Below are 21,241 nucleotides of genomic sequence, written 5' to 3'. Positions count from 1 at the left end.
TCCACTCTACTCTTCCGGCTCATCCTACTTCAACACTTTAAGATGATCTAGTTTTAGCATCATCAAATTTGATTTTCGACCATAAACACGAGTTTAATAATAATTTGTTTTATATATCTAGGGTGTGAATGTACAAATAATAAAAAACAACGTGTGCGCGGGAAAAGGAAAAGACAGCACCCAGCTTTATTCCCATTCTCACGCAGACAACACACAGAGAAAGAGAGTGGAGGAGAGAGCAATGGTGAGTAAGAGAAACAGAGGGAGAGGAAGATCTGACAAGGACGAAGGAAAAGTTGCAGGAGATGAAGAGTGTGAGTATGAAGAGTCTCGAGCACAAAGAATCAAAGAAAACGAGGAGAGAATGAGGAGCCTCGGCATTTTTGACCTCTCTCTCAAACTCAAATCTAAACCTAAACCTAAACCATCTTCATCGTCTCTCCGCAAAACCAAGCCCCCTTCTAATCATCCCCCAAGGCGCTCTACTAGGTAAGATACGATTATCGCCTTGTTTGAAATTGAGGTGATGAATTTTCTGATTTTCTAAATAGATTTTCATTTTATTTTTGATTTGGGTAAAACTAGGTTGAAAGACATTCCTCCTGTAAGTTACTCGGAGAAGAAAATTCCTAAGAAGGAGAGTTCGCCTAACAAGGTTGAAATCCACATACCAGAAGGTGAAAATCCAGAGATCTACACAGATCAACATGAGAAGCTGCTTGGTGACTCTAATTCTGTTTGGGATCTCTGTGTTGACGGTTACGATGAAGACGGACAGCGCATTTATGATCCTATCGACGGCAAAAGTTGCCACCAATGCAGGTGTAGTATATCATCACTGCTGTTTGAATTCTTCTTTGTTTATTGGGTGATGATGTGTATCATTTTACAGAACGATTGTTAAATTGGGGAATTATTGGACAATGCATACATACTCTGCGTTACTGGTATTCTAACTGTTTTTTATGTGTTGCGTATCCAAGTGTGTGTGTGCCTGGGATTTATCATTGCTTACAAACTGAGCTCTCAAACAAATCGTACAACTTTAACGGCAAATTAACGTTCATGTAGAAACTTATTATTGTTATGTTTAGTTGTTTAAGAATGCCGTTTTATCTAAACTTATCAATCCATTTTGCTAATTTTCCATCTTCTGTTCTGAGTTCTACCTTTTCCTGGTATATGGTTATCAACTGCATTTAGGCCAAAATTGCACAATCGTCTACTATTTGACTGTACTTGTCTTTTCTGTGTAGCAGATTGCTTGGTCAGCCATTTTACATTGATTTCCTGTTTTCAATTTTCTCTGCTTCTTCTCCAAGTTTAGGGTGATGCATATAGATGACACTTGAATTTTGCAGACAAAAAACACTCGGACATCACACTCAGTGCAGCAAGTGCAAGGTTGTCGCAGGGCAGTTCTGTGGCGATTGCTTATACATGAGGTTCTTGGAATAGATGCTACAATTATGATAAACTATTAAACATTTCATCATTTATTTTGTTTACTTCTGATCTGAACCTACAAGTACAGTGTTTCACTTGCAAATCTAAATGTTACTACATGATTTTTAAATCAATACGTTTCTCTAGATCCAGATAAGATGTGTTTCCCCCTCTTTTATTATAAGAACATAAATATCTGGGATGTGGTAGAGGTAAGAAGCAATTTCAATACAAGTAAACAGTTTTGCTCCGTGCTAGGTCATTAAAAAGTACCATATAAGGCCAGCTATATTCTTGTTACACAATTCATTTTGGTTGTATAACAACTTTCAGGTATGGGGAGAATGTCATAGAAGCTAATGAGAATCCAAATTGGATATGCCCTGCATGTCGTGGAATATGCAACTGCAGTCGCTGCAGACGAGACAAAGGATTTGAACCTACCGGAGCAATCTACAGGAAGGTAAATATGACCAGTCTTCTTTATTTAATTGCTCCTTTTTTCTTTTTTAGTTCCCTAGTTTGTTTAATGATAATTTTTATCTAATTCATTAGAATGGTAAATATCTGTATGGTCAAATTTCAGGTTGTAAGCCTTGGTTTCAAATCTGTAGCTCATTACCTCATCTACACTCGTCGTGCACAAGGAATCATCGAAGTGGCGGCGGCTGTTGAAAAGCCAATTTCCTCCAGCGGATCACTTTCATGTGATGATGGAAACCAAGAATTATCCGATGCACTCTCCATTCCACCATTGGATGGCAAGAAAAACAACGTAGAAGATGATATGGAGCTGCATAGTGATGGAGGAATGTAGAGTTTCGAGCTCTACTGATTTAAATGACCTTAAAAAAGCAACCTAGCATCTAACTTCTTAAGCTTTCTTTTTGACTAGTATGAAGTGCTTAATATATATATATATATATATATATATATATATATATATATATATATATATATATATATATATATATATATATATATATATATATATATGCTAGCCCATGCAGAGGCTTTTTTGTCGCTTTTGAATATGCATGTGTATAACATAGAAACGGTGGTGGTTCTAGAAAACTTTTGTTTAGATAAATTCAGCTTTTCCTATGAACATCAGTTTCTTTTGTTGTCTCACAATGGGCACTCGATCTTCAAGAATGCCGAAAGCATACATGAGATTTGAAGTGGGATAGTTTTCCCTTCATTTTCAACTCATAATTACTCGCAACTATCAATGCGTATATTCTGATATTTGTCGTCATTGCAGTAATCACGTTTTATTATTAGGGCCCGTGACAGGAAATAATGTCAGCAGCTCCGGTTCGGCCTCAAGTCTCGATTTGGATCTCGGTGAAGGGTGTAGATAAAACCTCTTCTCTTTGATAGCTTTCTCTTCTTCTCCAGGGTTGAGCTCCATTACAATTGCAGATGGAGAAGCTCGTTTCTTGGAGCAGCCAACGGGCAAAGGGGTGCTTATAGGGCTGGCGTGTAAGCTACTGGGCGGGCTAATCATCATCATGCTTGACGGGCTAACTGGATAGCTCCACAGACCCGACCCGTATCCGACTCCACAGGGGCTCAATGCACATAATATGGGTGGGCTTATTAATGGTTGAAATTGGAATCCGAGAGGTTTTGTGATCTCTATCTTGGGCTTGTTGTACTTTCTTCGTTCATGGAGTTTTTGGATTGGTTTTGGTGCAGGGGATTTGTTGATTGGTGCTGGAGATTGAAATGCTGATGGACCTGTTAAGCGTTGGACCAGGTCTCTGAAACAAGTTGAGTCCGCCTGAACAAATGTTGTTCCTCCTCCGGCTTTGGAACCACCGTCGCTGCCGGCGGCACCACCATCTCCAACGGTGCTTTGGATCAGTGGCTTAGCCATGGATGTGAAAGGTATGTAACTTTCAAACTGCAATTGAATTTTGGGTATGGTTAATTAATAAATAGGGAGATACATGTTATAATGGGCTAGCTTCTGCTACTCTTGTCTGTTTTATGTGTTGTGATGATTAAGGATATTAAAAAAATAAAAAGCAAATAAATAAATAAATAGAGATGAGAATGAGAAGGAAGCCTGAAAATTTGAAAGAGATGAAATCAAAAGTGCAAGAAAGTAATCAAGAAACTTTGTTATGATGTAATAACAACACCTGGGAAATCCTTAATTATAATAAATGTTTTGATACATTTCATGATTCATGTATTATATATTGTTATGATATTGATCAATAGAACATGATACATTTATTCATGGAGAGAGATTACCTCAAAAGTTTCCTCGGTCAATCGAAAAAATATGTCGAGGAATCTAAGTTTTGATTATGAACAAGAAAAATATGAAATGGCTTGTTTTTTTCTACGTTTATTATGAATATGAATATGAATATGAATATGAAGATTTTGGTCAACTGAAAATATGTATATATATGCATGAATATGAATACCCTATTGACCAGGGGTTTTAGTGTTGACTATTAGGTCTACGTCCAAATTAGTAGGTTCATCAATTAAATTAATGGTCCGCAAAAATTCCAAATCTTAATCGCTTAAATTTAATTAAGGATGGTTCAATAATTTGCGATTTTTTTATGAAATTAGATTTGAGTAAAGGGGTAGAAATAATAATTTTATGAATGATATATTTTTTAATAATATGATTTTAGAAATTATAACATAAGAGTAGAGAAATTGATAGAAGTTCTCAACACGTATTGTCCTAATTATATCTCCGGGCAATCCGCTGTGGTAGCTGAGGCTGAGGCTGAGGCTGAGGCTGAGGCCACCACCACCATCTCCACCATTAAACTCATGATATTTTCATTTCTTTTTAAAAAAAATAAAAAATAAAATATATAGCCTCACCTCATTCATTCATTCATTAAAATCCCAACTAACTCCTAACTTATGCAACATCCCAAATAAATGCACCCACAATTCCACAAGCATATTGAATTCCATGAATATAAATATAAATTCTTCACCATTCATTAAGATCCAAACTACTGCTACTGTACTACCAACACCAACATCAGCACTTTTGTTTTCCGTTTTTAATTTCTTCTCTCTCTCTTTTTTGTTACTCATTTCAAGAATCTAATTATTATTTTTTTATGATTGATTTCAGGTAAATCAAGAAATAATAATAATAATAATAATAATTTGTAGCTAGATAGAGGCATGAACACAGTAGAAGAGTTCACATTTCCCATAATAAATAATAATACAGCAAGCAACAAAGCTGTCGATCTTTCGACCGCAGTGTTGCCTCCCCTCTGGAGAATACCTTCCATCAATAACGAGGGCGGCGCCGTACATGGGAGGAGGATAACCAAGATCCTCACAACCTTCGTCTCTTCATCACATGAATTACCACAAGCTCAAGGTGAAATCATCATCAATTATAATTATTCCGGTGATCAATATGCCTTTAATAATAATAATAATAATAATAATAATAATAATTCAGCAGCAGAAAAAGTAGAAGATGAAAACAATATTGTTGTTGCCGCCAAGTCAGAAGAAGCAGCTGCAGCTGAATTGGAGAAGATGGATGTATTGTGGGAGGATTTCAATGAAGAACTATTATTACAAAGCTGCAGTAATACTGGCTCATCCATTTCTGAATCTCACATTGATCATCATCATCTTCATACCAACAATAATTATTATTATCATACTTATGGGGGGGAACTACTATTTGATAAAAGAAATGAATCCGTAGATAAATCGACAAAGAGACGAAACAACTTGGAATTGGTTTTCAAGATGTTCAAGAAGGTTTTCTTGCTGCCAAATAATAATATTGCCGCCACCACCGTCAAGAAAACAGGTCACATTTCCTAATTTCACTTCACCCATCATATATTGTTTAGTGTTCACACTTACTTATAACATGTAATAATCAAAGTTATCGTCTCATACTCATCATCACTACATGCATTTACTCAACAAAGTTTTAATTTGTTGGAAGAATAATTCACACATATATATCTATATATAAGATTCTCTATATATTTCTTTCATAATAAAAAATAAATGCAGATGAAGTTAGTGCAAGTTTTCTTTTAATGCCCTGTTATATTATATGTTGTTTAATTACCCTATGAAAAAAATACAATTGGGCCTACTTCTATGTTACTTACTTTCCGCCATAAATAATTGGGCCTATGCATAATGTTAGAATATGGGATGGGTCGTATTATTTTATGATAATATAGCCCAATTAACACGATGTAGATAAATTTATTACCTACCAAATACTTTTATCTGATTTTTTTTTCTCTTCCTATGAGTCTACTCTTATGTTCAAAGTCTTTGTACAACTTATATCTTGAAAACCAAATTCAGGCACGCCTAAACCATGTACAAACAATAGCAAGCACACACATACGTACATATTACGTGTGTACTTAATAAAGTGCAATTATGGGCATGAAAAAAAGATTGCCAAAATAACAAATTTTTAACTTTGAAATTCAAAATTTGATCTCTTTCAGTCGAGGTATATATATGAATAAACTCATCATGAGAATTAAGTTAGGTATGTGAAAAATATATATAGGATATGGTTTTTGTGAATTAAAAGTGTTCGATCGATATTTGGTAAAGGTGGTCCGGTGTGTATAATAAAAATAATAAATGAATATATGAATTTGCAATAAACAATATGAATAGTAATAAAATGGGTGGGGAAGAAAAATAAAATGTGGAATGCGATGACGTAATGGTGATGACGAATATACATACGATGTTCATGTAATGTAAGCAAAGGACAAAAACGAATTAGGTAGGAGAAAGAGAGATTAATTAGGCTCTCCACTTTCGGAGAAGACGCCTTGCCTTTGCCTTGCCTTGCCTTCTATATAATTATAATTTGTATTCACAACAAGTCTTTGCTTTTATATATTTAATTTGTTTTTAGATAGTGAAATTTGGGAATACTTTATTTATTCACAAAAAAAGTAGACAAATCTCATTTGACTACTTACTTATTCGATCTCCAATTGCAAAAAAACTAAATGCCAGCTCCAAACCCAACAACGACTTGTAAATATATATTCAATATATCTTAGATTGATAAACGTAGGTATAGTTTTACTTTCATATAGAAGTTGTTATTTTACAAATAGCACTTCTTGCTTTTAGTTACAAACACGCTTTTATGTGATTGGGTATAAATACTCAATTCACCTATCTTGTAACGGTAACATTTTTATATTTCTGTTGGATGAATAACATTTTCCCTCTTCTCTCCAACTCCTCCGTTCTCTTCTTCTAATCTGATAATCAACAGATTAACATGGTATCAGTTTAGGTTTTTGATTTTTTCGCTTCCGCATGTTCATTAATTGATCAGATCGCGATCAATTTCTTCAATTGTTCATCCATTCGGTCATTTCTGAGTTTTGATTTCTCGCAACCATGGCGGCAAATCGGCGAGTTGATGATGTTTCCAGTCCGTTCTATCTGCATCCGTCTGATGGTCCAGGATTAGTTCTCGTTTCGCAGCTACTCTCTGAAGATAACTTTGCCTCTTGGAGTCGCGCGATGCAGATTTCACTCACGGTGAAGAACAAGTTAGGGTTCATCAATGGTACAATCGTTGAACCGAGTAGGGAAGAAGCGGTTCTTCACAATGCCTGGGTTCGAAATAACAGTATTGTTATCTCGTGGATTTTGAATGCTGTGTCCAAAGATATTCAAGCCAGCATCATGTATTCTGATTCCGCTCACGAGATGTGGAAGGATCTAAATACCAGATTTTCACAAACTAATGGTCCGCGCATTTTCCAATTACGTCGGGAATTGACTAATCTTACTCAAGATACACAGTCTGTCAATGTGTATTTTACAAAATTGAAGGCTATTTGGGATGAATTGTCCAATTTTCGGCCATCTTGTACTTGTGGAGCCTGCACGTGTGGTGGTGTTCAGAAACTTAATGAACATTACAACCTAGAACATGTGATGGCGTTTCTCATGGGGTTGAATGAGTCTTTGACTTCCACACGTGGTCAAATTCTTCTCATGGATCCACTGCCGCCTATCAACAAGGTTTTTGCTCTTGTTTCTCAAGAAGAGAGGCAGAGGTCTATTCATTCTTCACATAATGAGGTGCAGAATTCACTAGCTTTTTCAATTCGTGGTGATCAGAATACACAGAGATCTGTGCATAATCATGCCAACTTTAACTCTGCACCTAAGAGGAAGGAAAGGGGCTTTTGTACTCACTGCAGCATTTATGGGCATACAATTGATAAGTGTTACAAATTACATGGATATCCACCCGGTTATAAAGCTAAACCAAGATATTCCTCTTTGCCTCCAAGCAGATTTTCTGTTAATCAAGTCTCTGCCATGGAGTCTCCTCTTGATTATACATCTTCAGGGAGTACTTCTCAATCTTCTCTTGTTTCTTCTGATCCCGTTTTGGCTAACTTGTCTGCGGCTCAATGCCAGCAATTGATGGCATATTTTTCAAATCAAATGGCTGCCAAGAAACAGGTTCCTGCTCAGCAGTCTCAAGGTGATGAGGTTGAAGCTGCACACATTTCTTGTGTGTCAGGTATATGCTTAGCAGCTTCTCTTCATGCATCATTTAAACCTCATTATTGGATAATTGATTCTGGGGCTTCTCGCCATATTTGTAATGATAAAACTCTATTTTCATCTCTTCATAAAGTCAATTTTGCTAGAGTCATATTACCAGACTGTTCCTTGGTTGTTGTTGAATATATGGGAGATGTATGTTTGTCAGATGATCTGATCTTGAAAAATGTTTTTTATGTTCCTTCTTTTAAGTTTAATTTAATCTCTGTCAGTGCTTTGCTTGACAATTTACCTCACACAGTTATTTTTGATTCTAATTCCTTTCTTATTCAGGACAAGTTCTTGAAGAAGATTGGCAAGGGTAGCAAAATTGATGGTTTATATGTGCTTCAGCCTCACATTGGCTCTATTGATGTTTTTTGTAATAAAGTTTCTGCCAATGTTTGGCACAATAGACTTGGGCATATCCCTCAGTTGAAGCTAGATCATTTGTCTACTAAGTTTTCTTTAGGCATAGATAAGCCTAAGAATAGTTCTTGTTGTTATATTTGTCCTATGGCAAAACAAAAACGTTTAAAATTTCCTATTAGTTCTACTGTTTCTTCACATATGTTTGATCTTATTCATTGTGATATTTGGGGGCCTTACAGAGTTGAGTCTCACAATGGTTACAAGTATTTTGTTACTCTTGTTGATGATTACTCTAGGTTTACTTGGGTTCATTTTCTTAAATCCAAATCTGATGTTTTAACTGTCATTCCTTCTTTTTTCCACATGATTAAGACTCAATTTAATTGTCAAATTAAGGTGTTCAGGTCTGATAATGCCCATGAACTGCAATTTACTCAGCTTTTTGCTAAACTTGGTGTTCTTCATCAGTTTTCTTGTGTTTATACGCCTCAACAGAATGCTGTAGTTGAGAGAAAGCATCAACACATTCTTAATGTTGCCAGATCTTTACTGTTTCAATCTCATATGCCTATCACTTTTTGGAATGAGTGTATTTCTACTGCAGTTTTCTTGATCAATAGAACTCCTGCAGCTAAGCTTGGTAATGTCTCTCCTTTTGAGCTGCTGTATCCTGGTAAGATGTTTGATTATAATTCTCTCAGGGTTTTTGGATGTTTAGTGTTTGCTTCATCCTTACCAGCTCAGAGGTCAAAATTTCAGCCTAGAGCTATACCTTGTGTTTTATTGGGGTATCCTGTTGGCATCAAGGGATACAAGTTGTATGATTTGCAATCTCATCAAGTCATTATTTCTCGGGATGTTGTTTTTCATGAACACATTTTTCCTTTTGGGGATCAAAATATGAATTTTGAAAAGTATTTAGCTCCTGATTATTCTGTTCCACCTTCTGTTGTGCCTATTTCTACTGAATCTGCTGACTCTGCTCTTGATGTTGATTATCTCCCTAGTTCTGTTACTCCACAGGTTAATGGTTCAGCTCCTCCTCAGACTAGAAAGTCTTCCAGAGCCACTAAGCCCCCTGCCTATTTGGCTGATTTTCAGTGCCATTCTTCTATTGGTTTTACTTCACTTTATCCTATTTCTAGTCATGTAGCTTATAATAAGCTTTCTGCAGATCATTTTGCTTATATCATGAATGTTTCAGCTGACACTGAACCATCTACTTATAAACAAGCTGTGAAGAATCCTTTGTGGATCCAAGCCATGGATGCTGAGCTTCAAGCATTGGAAGCTAATCATACTTGGACTATAGAGCCATTACCTGCTCATAAACACACTGTAAGTTGTAAATGGGTGTATAAGATTAAAAGAAAGCAAGATGGCTCTGTAGATAGATATAAGGCAAGACTTGTTGCTAGAGGTTTTACTCAACAAGAAGGGGTAGATTTTATTGATACTTTTTCACCTGTTGCTAAGTTAGTCACTGTTAAAATTCTTTTGGCTTTAGCTGCCATTCATAATTGGGAGCTTCACCAATTGGATGTAAATAATGCTTTTTTGAATGGGGATCTTAAGGAAGAAGTTTTTATGGATATTCCTCCAGGCTATAAGCATTCTTCTGTTGCTTTGTCTAATACTAGATTGGTTTGCAAGTTGCACAAGTCTTTGTATGGTTTAAAACAGGCTTCAAGGCAGTGGAATCAAAAGTTCACTGAGGCAGTAACTTCTATTGGGTTTTCTCAGTCTCCATCTGATCATTCTTTGTTTACTAGAGGTTCTTCTTCTCAGTTTATTGCTTTAATTGTGTATGTGGATGATATGATTATTGCAGGGCCTTCTTCCACTGAGATACAGATAGTTAAAACTGAGCTGCACTCATTTTTCAAACTTAAGGATTTGGGAAAGCTAAAGTTTTTTCTTGGTATTGAGATAGCTAGGAATTCTACTGGCATTGCTCTCTCTCAAAGGCAGTATGTTCTTAAGCTATTGGAGGATGCTGGTTATTTGGGCTGTAAGCCTGCTTTGCTGCCCATGGATCCCAAAGCACAGCTCAATAATGAAGATGGTGATCTGCTTGAGGATGGATCTGAGTATAGAAGACTGGTTGGTAGGCTTATTTATCTCACCATTACAAGGCCAGATATTACTTATGCTGTGCATAAGCTCAGTCAATATGTTTCAAAGCCTAGGGTGCCTCATCTTCATGCCATTCATCACATCTTGAGATATCTCAAGTCTTCTCCTGGTAAGGGCATTTTTTATTCTGCAAAATCCTCTCTCACTGTTAAATCTTTTGCAGATGCAGACTGGGGCTCCTGTCCAGACACTAGGAAGTCCACCACAGGATTTTGTGTCTTCATTGGTGATTCTCTCATATCTTGGAAAGCAAAGAAGCAAGCTACTGTGTCCAAGAGTTCTGCAGAAGCTGAGTACAGGGCTTTATCCATGACTTCCAGTGAGCTCATCTGGATTCTTCAACTTCTTCAGGATTTCCACATACCTATTAAGTCATCTCTACTGTTCTGTGATAATCTTGCTGCTGTGCACATTGCTTCCAATCCAACATTTCATGAAAGGACTAAGCACATTGAAATTGACTGCCATTTTGTGAGACAAAGAGTTGTGTCTGGCATTTTAAAACTCATGCCAGTTTCAAGCAAAGATCAATTGGCCGATTTGTTCACCAAGGCTTTACCTTCTTCAAGTTTCAACTATCTTCTGGTCAAGATGGGAGTTAAAGATGTTTACTCTCCATCTTGAGGGGGGGGGGTGTAAATATATATTCAATATATCTTAGATTGATAAACGTAGGTATAGTTTTACTTTCATATAGAAGTTGTTATTTTACAAATAGCACTTCTTGCTTTTAGTTACAAACACGCTTTTATGTGATTGGGTATAAATACTCAATTCACCTATCTTGTAACGGTAACATTTTTATATTTCTGTTGGATGAATAACATTTTCCCTCTTCTCTCCAACTCCTCCGTTCTCTTCTTCTAATCTGATAATCAACAGATTAACACGACTACATACTAGCTAATATATATTGATTTCACTAGCTACTAAAACATATTTCAATTCATATTTAAATATAATGAAACTTATTTCTAAACATATATAATTATTTCAATATTAAAGTTATTACTTACTTACTATGATGTGTACACTTTTACGATGATGACTGCACATTGCACAAGGGCAAGGAAAATGTCTTTCTCTTGCTCTTAATAATAACCAGAAGATGTCATCTCCTTATCCCAAAAACAACAAAAACAAAAACATTGTCTTTATGACTATTTTCATTTTATTTACCATTTAGTTTTCTTGACTGACTCTAATAATTAAGGATAAGTATTGTAATTGTTCTTATGATCGAATCGGTTCTTGATTGAGATTTTTTAACTGAAAACAGTATAATATATTTTTAGTTTCTCATTAGGAGACACAATAAAGCAAGTTCATGGAATATTTCCTATTAATTACTTACTATTTATTCAAAATAAAATAAACTAGTTTTTATCATTTCTTCTTCTTCTTTTTTTCGTCACACTCATATAAAACAAAAAAAAAAAAAAAAAACAAAAAAAAATATTCTTTGGATAGTTCGTGGGGGCGGGAACACGTACATCTTCATCGGCCTGATAAAAAAAAAACTAATAAAATAGAAAGAAAATGAAAAAGAAACTAATTTGGTGAGAACCGTCCACTTATTATTTTTTAACAAAAGAAATTAATAATTGGAGGCAGCTGAAAACCTTGTAACGCAAGATTTTGAAATTTCTGCTTACCTTTTGATTAGGACAATTAATTATGGTATCATAGATAGAGCTATCTCGTTTATTTGATGCTACATCCGGTGAAATATATGGGCAGTACTTGCTTTGGGCAGGGGCTCTTTACCAAGGTGGGACAAATATGTAATATAAACTTATTTTTTGCAATATTTTGTGAATCTAATCTAATTTTTGCAATGTTTTGTGAACCTAATTTTTTTGGGCACTGCCGAACCCCAAAATTTTAGTTGCCCCCCTACATTTTGATCCTGATTCTGCCCCTAATTGGTTGATTAAATAATCGTTGATCTGCACATAATCATACATATATTTATGTGTATGTGTGATTAATATGTCGTTATTTAACGAAATCAATAGTGAAAAATTAGCCGATATATACAACCCCGTATAACATCTCAATAACCAAGGTGGGACAAACATGTATTTGGAGAAAGCGTGACACACAAACACAGAAATTTCATTGGCATTGATTTAAGAATTAATATGGTCAATAAAAAATATAGTATAAATGGTCAACAAATATTTCACTTTCACCCCTATGAAAAGATACACTGCGTGACAGCGTGACACACACACACACACACACACACTAATTTATCACTTCATTCACATATATAGACACACCTTTCTCTGGCATGGACACAAACTTTATTTCTTTTCGTTGACTGGTCAACTGTTTATTCCTCAAATAATTCACCTCTTTTTTCTCTTTTCTTTTTCATTTTTAATTAAATTTATCAATACGAATAATAATTCACTATTAACTTCACTCATGTATATATAGACGCACAAATTTCATTTCATTCAAACATTATTTATTAATTAAGAGAAAAAAAAACCAGTCTTTAATTAATTTGAGACGAGGTCGATGATGATGGCTTCCATGGCGGAACTGATGACCCAAATGGGGTCGGCAGTGGCCGGCATAATGGTTGCCTACGCGATGTTCCAGAACTACTTTCCGTACGAACTCCGGCGGCCCATCAAACGGTACGCCGAAAAAGCCATGTCTTTCATCTACCCATACATCCATATCAGCTTCTCCGAGTACCACGGCGACGACTTCCAGCGGAGCAAAGCCTACGCCTCCATCGAGCGCTACCTGAACGCCAACTCCACCAAGCAGGCCAAACGCCTCCAGGCCAACGTCCTCCGCGACAGCGAATCCATCGTCCTCACCATGGCCAATTACGAAGAGGTCACCGACGAATTCTCCGGCGTCAAGCTCTGGTGGTCCTCCAACAAGTCCACCCGCCCCCAGCAGTCCATTTCCTTCTACCCCAGAGAAGACGACAAGAAGTTCTTCACCCTAACCTTCCACCGCCGCCACCGCGAAGCCATCACCACCAGGTATTTGACACATGTCCTCAATGAAGGTAAAGCCATCACCATCAATGAACGCCGCCGTAAACTCTACACCAACAACAAGAACGAAGGCTACAGCTACCGCCGCAACCTCTGGACCCACGTCATGTTCGACCACCCCGCCACCTTCGATACCCTAGCCATGGAGCCCACTAAAAAGCAAGAAATCATAGACGACCTCATCCATTTCACACAGTCGAAGGACTACTACGCAAAGGTCGGCAAAGCGTGGAAGCGTGGCTACCTCCTCTACGGCCCACCGGGTACCGGAAAATCGACCATGATCGCCGCCATGGCTAATCTCTTGAAGTACGATGTGTACGATCTCGAGCTAACCTCGGTTAAGGACAACACAGAGTTGCGGAAGCTGCTAATCGACACAACAGGGAAATCAATCGTGGTGATCGAGGATATAGATTGCTCGTTGGATCTCACAGGGCAGAGGGAGAGCAAAAAGAAGGATAAGGAAGACGAGAAGAAAGACGCAGAAAAGGATGCAGCTAAAGAGGTGAAGAAGAAGATGGAGGAGAGCAAGACGAGCCAGGTGACGCTATCGGGGCTACTGAACTTCATAGACGGGCTGTGGTCGGCTTGCGGTGGAGAGAGAATCATTGTGTTTACGACAAACTACGTGGAGAAGCTGGATCCTGCATTGATTAGAAGAGGGAGGATGGATAAGCGTGTGGAGCTTTCGTATTGTGGATACGAGGCGTTTAAGGTATTGGCGAAGAATTATTTGGAGATTGAATCGCATGAATTGTTCGGTGAGATAAGGAGGTTGTTGGAGGAGACGAATATGTCACCGGCAGATGTGGCGGAGAATTTGATGCCGAAATTGGGGGCGGAGAATGGAGAAGTGTGTCTGATTAGATTGATCAAAGCTCTTGAAGAAGCGAAAGAAGAAGCAAGGATCAAAGCAGAGGAAGAAGAGAAGGAGAAATTGGCCAAAGAGAAAGAAGACGAAGAAAACAAGCTAAAGAAACAAGCTAAAGAAGAAGAAGAAGAAAAGAAGGAGAAAACAGAGAATGGAGTAAAAGAAAATGCTACAGAGGAGAATGGGGTGAAAGAAAATGGAGTAATTGCTGCAAATTAAAATGGAGTTTCTTATTACCAGCTAGCTAGTACCAAGTAGTATATATGTGTCTAAATAAATTACTTGTGCTTGAAAATTATTATAAGATTGGTCTGGAAATGTTTCTAGTTTGGTTTTAGGCTCTCTTAGTCCAAATGTTCCAAGTTCCTATTGGGATTTTGCAACTCTTCTTCTGTACCCACTGTTGATTTTTATATTTTTCTTCTTACTCAGCCTTCAAAAAAATTAATCTTATTTTTAATTATATTATTCTTACATGATGATGGTGGTCTATACATTATATTAAAACTCTACCTAATCAATCTTACAGTTGGACTGCTAAGAACAACAAGAAAATAAAAGGTAATATTAATGTATGGTTCTAATATCTGGATTACACACCGTATTCACTATAGTTGCATCACGTGAGAAGCACGTGAGTTTTAAGTTGCCTACTCAGCCATCCTAGTCAGCCATGTGGGTTGTTACACTTGACCTGATTTGATTGGTGGAAGGAGTGGATGGCTCTCGTGCATTGCTTGGAGAGAAAGTTCTCTATATATAACAAGGAAGTCTCAAGGAGTGAGGTCATCAATCCGGGGATACACTGAGTGCAGAGAGAAACACTTGTGTGAGAGGTTTAGGGTTCTGGTAGATCTCGAGCTTGTTTACAGTTGAGATTATAATCTCTGTGATTGTATATGTATTGATCTCAACATATAGTGAATTGGAGCTTGTACTCCTCCCGAGGATGTAGCTCTCACACCGAGATTCGAACCTCATAAAATTCCCTGTTTCTTCTTCTTTATTTGTTATCTGCAACTGTGTGTTGTGTGTGATCTTGAGAGTGAAACTGCTATATTAACTCTTGATAGATTAATTATAAGTTTTACAACTTGCTGAGCTTCACAACTCATAACAAGTGGTGCGGTGAGCGTGTAACGAGGTGGAGCTGGCTGATTCTATCAACACAACATCCAGATCTACGGCTGAAATTTGAAGAGGTACACATCTGACTTAGATCTATCAGAGATGAGTAATTCTAAGTTTGAATTTGAGAAATTCAATGGTGATAATGATTTTACTCACTGGAGAATTAAGATGAAGGCCTTATTGGTTCATCAAGGTCTCTCTGCTGCTCTAGATGCAAAATTCCTAGTTGCATTAGAGGATAAGAAAACAGTGCCAGAAATACAATCTAAGGCACACTGTGCACTGATATTGAGTCTAGGTGATGAAGTACTTCGTGAAGTTTCTGAAGAAACATCAGCTCTTGCAATCGGGGAAAAACTTGAGTCTATATACATGAAGAAATCCCTTGCTAATAGGTTGTACCTAAAGAAGAAACTCTACACTCTTCAGATGGAGGAAGGACAAGAGATTATGAAGCATTTAGATGAGTATAATAGGATTATACTAAACCTACATGTTGTTAGAGTCAAAATTCAAGAGGAGGATCAGGCTATTATCCTATTAAGTTCACTTCCAAAGGATTATAAGCATATAGTAGACACTATGAACTATGGAAATGATACTCTAACAATGACAGAAGTCAAATCTGTATTAAATTCAAATGAGCTTCAAAAGAGGAATGAATCCAGCTCAAATGGAAGTGGTGAAGGATTTAATGTAAGAGGAAGGCCTGACAAAAAAAGTCTAAAAAGCATAGAGGAAAGTTAAGATCAAAATCAAGACCACATGGGAAGGACACCAAAAGATGCCATAAATGCAAGAAAGAAGGACATATTAGGAGATTCAGGACTCAGAAGAATAAGAGTGAATCAACCAAGGTGACAAAGGAGATGCATCCATTGTATCAAATGGATATGACTCTGCTGAGGTATTGTTTGCCTCATACTCTGATTCACATGAAACACTTGTTGCTCAGATGGAGAATGTGTGTTGGATTCTGGTTGTTCATTCCATATGACTCCCAATAAAGAGTGGTTTCAGGAGCTCAAGGAATCTGAGAAATGAATGGTGCTTTTGGGAGATGATAAAGCCTGCAAAATTCTTGGGATTGGAGCTTTAAACTTCAAACTAACCTCTAGACAGAAGAAACTAGTAAATGGTATGAGATATGTACCTACTCTTAAGAGAATCCTCATCTCCATTGGTATGCTCGATCAAGCAGGGTATGAAATGAGAGCAAAAAATGGAGTTATGAGAATATTAAAGGGTGCTCTGGCGGTCATGAAAGGCTTACTGAGAAATGAAATTTACATATTAGATGGAACTACAACTTTTGATACAGCTAATGTTGTAGTGAAAGACAAAACTTCATTATGGCATAGAAGGTTAGCACACATGAGTGAAAGGGGACGTCAAGAACTAGTTAAACAAAAGCTCCTTGAAGCTAATGACATTGAAGAACTGAAGTTCTGTGAGAACTACATTCTTGGAAAAGCCAAGAGAGTAAAGTTTGGCAAAGCTCAACACTCAACTCATGAGAATCTGAGTTATATACACTCAGACATGTGGGGCCCAGCAAGAACTGAGACCATGGGAGGTTGCAGATATTTTTTGACTCTAATTGATGATAGGTCAAGAAAGCTGTGGGTTCATATCTTAAAAACAAAAGATGAAGCATTTCCAGTGTTCAAGGCTTGGAAACAGAAGGTGGAGACACAGTCAGGGATGAAAATAAAACATTTAAGGACTGATAATGAACTGGAGTTTATGTCTGCAGTTTTTAACAAATTCTGTGATGATTGTGGAATCCCAAGACATAGAACTGTAAGAGGAACTCCACAACATAATGGTCTAGCTGAAAGGATGAATAGAACCATTCTTGAGAATGTGAGATGTATGCTACTCAGTTCTAGCAATACTAAGAAATTTTGGGGAGAGGTTGTGAAAACTGCATGCCATATTATTAACAGGAGTCCATCCTCAGCTCTGAATTTCAAGACATCTCAGGAAATGTGGGCTGGAAAACCACCATCCTATGACCATCTAAAAGTGTTTGGTTATGATGCATATGCACACTTAAGACAGGACAAACTAGAAGTTAGAGCATTGAAGTGCAATTTTTTGGGATATTCAAAATGAGTAAATGGTTACAAATTGTGGTGTATTGAACCTGGGAAACAAAAGTGCATAGTTAGCAGGGATGTTACATTCAATGAAGAAGTGATGCCATTTATTACTATGGAGTTGTCTTATGGTGAATCTTGTCAGAATAAAACTCAGTTTGAGGTGGAGCTTGAAGATGATGTAATAAGATATGTGGATGATGATTAAGCAAATCCTACCAACTCAGAAGAAGTTTTTGAAGAGTTAACTGAGGGGAGAGAAGTAGAAGACACTACAGATCTTAAAGACTATCAACTGGCCAGAGATAGAACCAGAAGGGACAGAAGAGCCTCTACGAAACTGGGATATGCTGATATTATTTCCTATCCTCTGTCTGTAGCAAATGGAAACCGTAGAAGTGAACCATCATCTTTTAAAGAAGTCATTGAATGTGATGAAATGAACCTGTGGATGAAAGTTATGGAAGTTGAGATGCAGTCTTTAAAGAAGAATTTTACCTGGACTTTGGTTACTAAGCCAAAAGACCAGAAGTTAGTTGGTTGTAAGTGGATTTACAAGTTGAAGACTGATATACTAGGAGTTGAAAAGCCAAGATTTAAAGTAAGGCTTGTTTCAAAGGGCTTTACTCAGAGAGAAGGCATAGATTTCAATGAAATATTCTCACCAGTTGTTAAACAGACTTCTATATGAATTGCATTATCTCTAGTTGATCAATTTGATCTTGAACTTGAGCAAATGGATGTGACCACAACTTTTCTACATGGAGAGTTAGAAGAGACTATATATATGAGGCAGCCTGAAGGTTTTCATAGTGGAAGTGAAGACATGGTTTGTTTATTGAAAAAGTCTCTATATGGTCTGAAACAGTCACCAAGGCAATGGTATAAGAGATTTGATCTGTTTATCCACTCCATTCAGTTTGAGAAAAGCAGCTATGACTACTGTGTGTATCAAAATGGAAAAAGAGGTGAGGATCAGATTATGTTGCTTCTATATGTAGATGATATGTTGACTCTGACTATGCAGGGTGTTTGGACACAAGGAAGTCTTTGTCAGGATACATATATACGTCTTATGGAGGAGCTATAAGTTGGAAGTCATCACTTCAGAAAGTAGTTGCACTTTCTACTACAGAAGCATAATATATTACTGCAACTGAGGCAGTGAAAGAAAGTTTATGGTTAAGAGGTTTCTTTGAAGAACTGTCTGGGAAGGTAGAAGAAATCACATTGCATTGTGATAGCCAAAGTGCTTTGTTTCTCATGAGAAATCCCATGTTTCATGAGAGAATAAAACATATAAACATAAAGCTACACTTCATCAGAAAGGTCATTGAAGCAGGGAAGATTAAAGCTATGAAAGTGGGACGAAAATCCAGCTGACTCTCTAACTAAACCTTTACCATCCACGAAGTTCCAACATTGTTTGGAGCTTGTACAAGTTAAGACTTGGCAGAAGTGAGGAAGGAGGAGGGAACTCCTGGCCGCATGTTCTTGAGGAACATGGAAGAGCAGTACAAGTAGTGAGATGATATTATAATCAAGGTGGAGATTTATTAATGTATGGTTCTAATATCTAGATTACACATTATATTCACTATAGTTGCATCATGTGAGAAGTACGTGAGTTTTAAGTTGCCTGCTCAGCCATCCTAGTCAGCCATGTGGGTTGTTACACTTGAGCTGATTTGATTGGTGGAAGGAGTGGATGGCTCTCGTGCATTGCTTGGAGAGAAAGTTCTCTATATATAGCAAGGAAGTCTCAAGGAGTGAGGGCATCAATTTGGGGATACACTGTGTGCAGAGAGAAACACTTGTGTGAGGGGTTTAGGGTTTCTGGTAGATCTCGAGCTTGTTTACAGCAGAGATTATAATCTCTGTGATTGTATCTATATTGATCCCAACATATAGTGAATTGGAGCTTGTACTGCTCCCGAGAATGTAGCTCTCACACCGAGATCCGAACCTCGTAAAATTTTCTGTTTCTTCTTCTTTATTTGTTATCTGCAACTGTGTGTTGTGTGTGATCTTGAGAGTGAAGCTGTTATATTAACTCTTGATAGATTAATTATAGGTTTTACAACTTGCTGAACTTCACAACTCATAACAGGTAAGGGAAAAGAAAAAAAAACAATTGGACTAGATGTGTAAACATAGAAAGATGCAAGGGTAAAAATGAAATAAATGGGACAATAGGGACTGAAATCGAACATAAATTTCAAAAACTGTTTTCCTCTTTCATCTCGAGTTCACAGTACAGTACACAGTACACACAACACATTTGAAATTGGGGAAGTAGAAAAAGAAGAAGAATGGATTTGGAATCAGTGAAGAAGTTCGTGGAGAAAGACGGCGGCGACTATGAATTCACGGTGGATTCGATGCCAGCTAGATTCATTGAGCCAATTGTGATGCAAGGTCTCAAAATCGACCGCATCGAACGCGGCCGCGTTGTTTGTTCCCTCACCGTGCCCCCTCGCCTCCTGGTTTGTTCTCCAATTTCATGTTTTCCCCGATTATTTTGCAATCGGACTGATTGATTTATTGATTGCTTGTTTTGGAATTCACTGAAGAATACTGGGAATACGTTGCACGGCGGAGCCACGGCGGCGCTGGTTGACATAGCAGGATCAGCTGTTATTTACACGATGGGTGCTCCTACAACAGGTGTCTCCGTCGAGATCAACGTTTCATACTTGTCTGGCGCTTATGTTGGTGTCAGTCTCTTCTCTATTCACCCTCTTTTTTTTTTTCTTTTTTTTCGAATTCAGTGCTGCTGATTTTACTTGTTCACTGCCTGCCTGTGATTTTGCTGTACAGGTTTTTTTGGTGTATTAGTAAAACCATTGTTTACCTAACTTGTGATCACCTCACCCAAGTTAACAATTTAATTCTAAAGGTGGATCCTTTCCATGTTTTCCGGCTAAATCCCCACTCTAAGCTCCATTATTTTTCTTCACAAAGCCATTATAAACGTAACTTCGAGTGTTTGTGCATCATCAATGGAGTTATGTAGCTCAGATGTGTGTATGTGTGTGTGTTTGTGTTCAATAACATTTCAATACAGTTATATAGCTCAGTCATCGTGTTTGTGTAGTTGTAATTAGATTGAAATTATAACTAGAAGAATCTTCTCTGTGATTAATTTTCTAGTTAGTTTTCCCTGTGCTTCGTTTCATCTTTGTCGTCAAGTTACTTGCAATCTGTATATTTTATGAGATTCAAGAATTAAATGCACTGACCTGTATCTGCTATATACCTACTTGTATTCAGGAGGAAATCGAGATAGATTCAAAGGCATTACGCGTGGGAAAGTCGGTCGCTGTTGTCAGTGTCGACTTCACAAGTAAAAAGACTGGAAAACTTATTGCTCAGGGTCGTCACACTAAATACCTGCCTGTAGCTACCAGTAAGATGTGAAAATACCCTTGCATTTATGCATTGCCTGTACCACTAGCAAAAATTGTATCCACTAAGAATAAAGAACTATTCTGTTTTCACATCAGGCATATATGAAATCATCTTCTTTAAATCTTCATTTTGATTCATTATTACATATTATATTG

At 37.2% G+C, this 21,241-nt stretch overlaps 5 protein-coding genes and 1 long non-coding RNA gene across 6 annotated transcripts; 5 read left to right on the top strand and 1 right to left on the bottom strand.

Moving 5' to 3' along the window:
* The first annotated feature begins 158 nt into the window (after window positions 1-158).
* Window positions 159-2,390, top strand: LOC105965301 (uncharacterized). The gene is made up of 5 exons (XM_088822594.1): window positions 159-489; window positions 586-822; window positions 1,362-1,445; window positions 1,780-1,909; window positions 2,033-2,390. Exons 1-5 carry the CDS (start codon window positions 242-244, stop codon window positions 2,261-2,263), a joined length of 930 nt encoding a protein of 309 aa, XP_088678720.1. The 5' UTR covers window positions 159-241; the 3' UTR covers window positions 2,264-2,390.
* A 120-nt stretch (window positions 2,391-2,510) lies between these two features.
* Window positions 2,511-3,845, bottom strand: LOC105965302 (VQ motif-containing protein 31-like). Its single transcript, XM_012989837.2, has 2 exons — window positions 3,712-3,845; window positions 2,511-3,355 (listed from the first exon to the last, which is right to left on the bottom strand). Exon 2 carries the CDS (start codon window positions 3,326-3,328, stop codon window positions 2,714-2,716), a length of 615 nt encoding a protein of 204 aa, XP_012845291.2. The 5' UTR covers window positions 3,329-3,355; window positions 3,712-3,845; the 3' UTR covers window positions 2,511-2,713.
* A 2,874-nt stretch (window positions 3,846-6,719) lies between these two features.
* Window positions 6,720-7,790, top strand: LOC148768933 (uncharacterized). Its single transcript, XM_088821382.1, has 2 exons — window positions 6,720-7,743; window positions 7,779-7,790. The coding sequence occupies exons 1-2, from the start codon at window positions 6,868-6,870 to the stop codon at window positions 7,788-7,790; spliced, it is 888 nt and encodes a 295-aa protein (XP_088677508.1). The 5' UTR covers window positions 6,720-6,867.
* On the top strand, window positions 7,735-8,689 carry LOC148768932 (uncharacterized). Its single transcript, XR_016033319.1, has 2 exons — window positions 7,735-8,011; window positions 8,329-8,689. It is a non-coding gene; the product is annotated as an uncharacterized LOC148768932 (long non-coding RNA).
* Window positions 8,690-12,844: 4,155 nt separating this feature from the next.
* Window positions 12,845-14,779, top strand: LOC105965297 (AAA-ATPase ASD, mitochondrial). The gene has a single exon (XM_012989833.2). The coding sequence runs from the start codon at window positions 13,072-13,074 to the stop codon at window positions 14,659-14,661; it is 1,590 nt and encodes a 529-aa protein (XP_012845287.2). The 5' UTR covers window positions 12,845-13,071; the 3' UTR covers window positions 14,662-14,779.
* Window positions 14,780-19,902: 5,123 nt separating this feature from the next.
* Window positions 19,903-21,207, top strand: LOC105965295 (Thioesterase superfamily protein). The gene is made up of 3 exons (XM_012989830.2): window positions 19,903-20,161; window positions 20,249-20,392; window positions 20,949-21,207. Exons 1-3 carry the CDS (start codon window positions 19,988-19,990, stop codon window positions 21,093-21,095), a joined length of 465 nt encoding a protein of 154 aa, XP_012845284.1. The 5' UTR covers window positions 19,903-19,987; the 3' UTR covers window positions 21,096-21,207.
* Window positions 21,208-21,241: the final 34 nt, after the last annotated feature.

This window comes from Erythranthe guttata, chromosome 8 (genome assembly GCF_056151865.1).
Source record: "Erythranthe guttata isolate IM_541 chromosome 8, IM_541, whole genome shotgun sequence".
NCBI lineage: Eukaryota > Viridiplantae > Streptophyta > Magnoliopsida > Lamiales > Phrymaceae > Erythranthe > Erythranthe guttata.
The sequence above is the reverse complement of the archived record's forward strand: the minus strand, read 5'-3'. Positions and strand labels throughout refer to the sequence as shown.

Coding starts and splice junctions, on each gene's coding strand:
- LOC148768933 (XM_088821382.1), top strand. CDS start 6,868: ATGGCGGCAAATCGGCGAGTTGATGATGTTTCCAGTCCGTTCTATCTG.
- LOC105965297 (XM_012989833.2), top strand. CDS start 13,072: ATGATGATGGCTTCCATGGCGGAACTGATGACCCAAATGGGGTCGGCA.
- LOC105965302 (XM_012989837.2), bottom strand. CDS start 3,328: ATGGCTAAGCCACTGATCCAAAGCACCGTTGGAGATGGTGGTGCCGCC.
- LOC105965295 (XM_012989830.2), top strand. CDS start 19,988: ATGGATTTGGAATCAGTGAAGAAGTTCGTGGAGAAAGACGGCGGCGAC. Junction 20,162..20,248: donor CCGTGCCCCCTCGCCTCCTG/GTTTGTTCTCCA, acceptor AATTCACTGAAG/AATACTGGGAATACGTTGCA. Junction 20,393..20,948: donor TGTCTGGCGCTTATGTTGGT/GTCAGTCTCTTC, acceptor ACTTGTATTCAG/GAGGAAATCGAGATAGATTC.
- LOC105965301 (XM_088822594.1), top strand. CDS start 242: ATGGTGAGTAAGAGAAACAGAGGGAGAGGAAGATCTGACAAGGACGAA. Junction 1,446..1,779: donor GGCGATTGCTTATACATGAG/GTTCTTGGAATA, acceptor AACAACTTTCAG/GTATGGGGAGAATGTCATAG. Junction 1,910..2,032: donor CCGGAGCAATCTACAGGAAG/GTAAATATGACC, acceptor GTCAAATTTCAG/GTTGTAAGCCTTGGTTTCAA.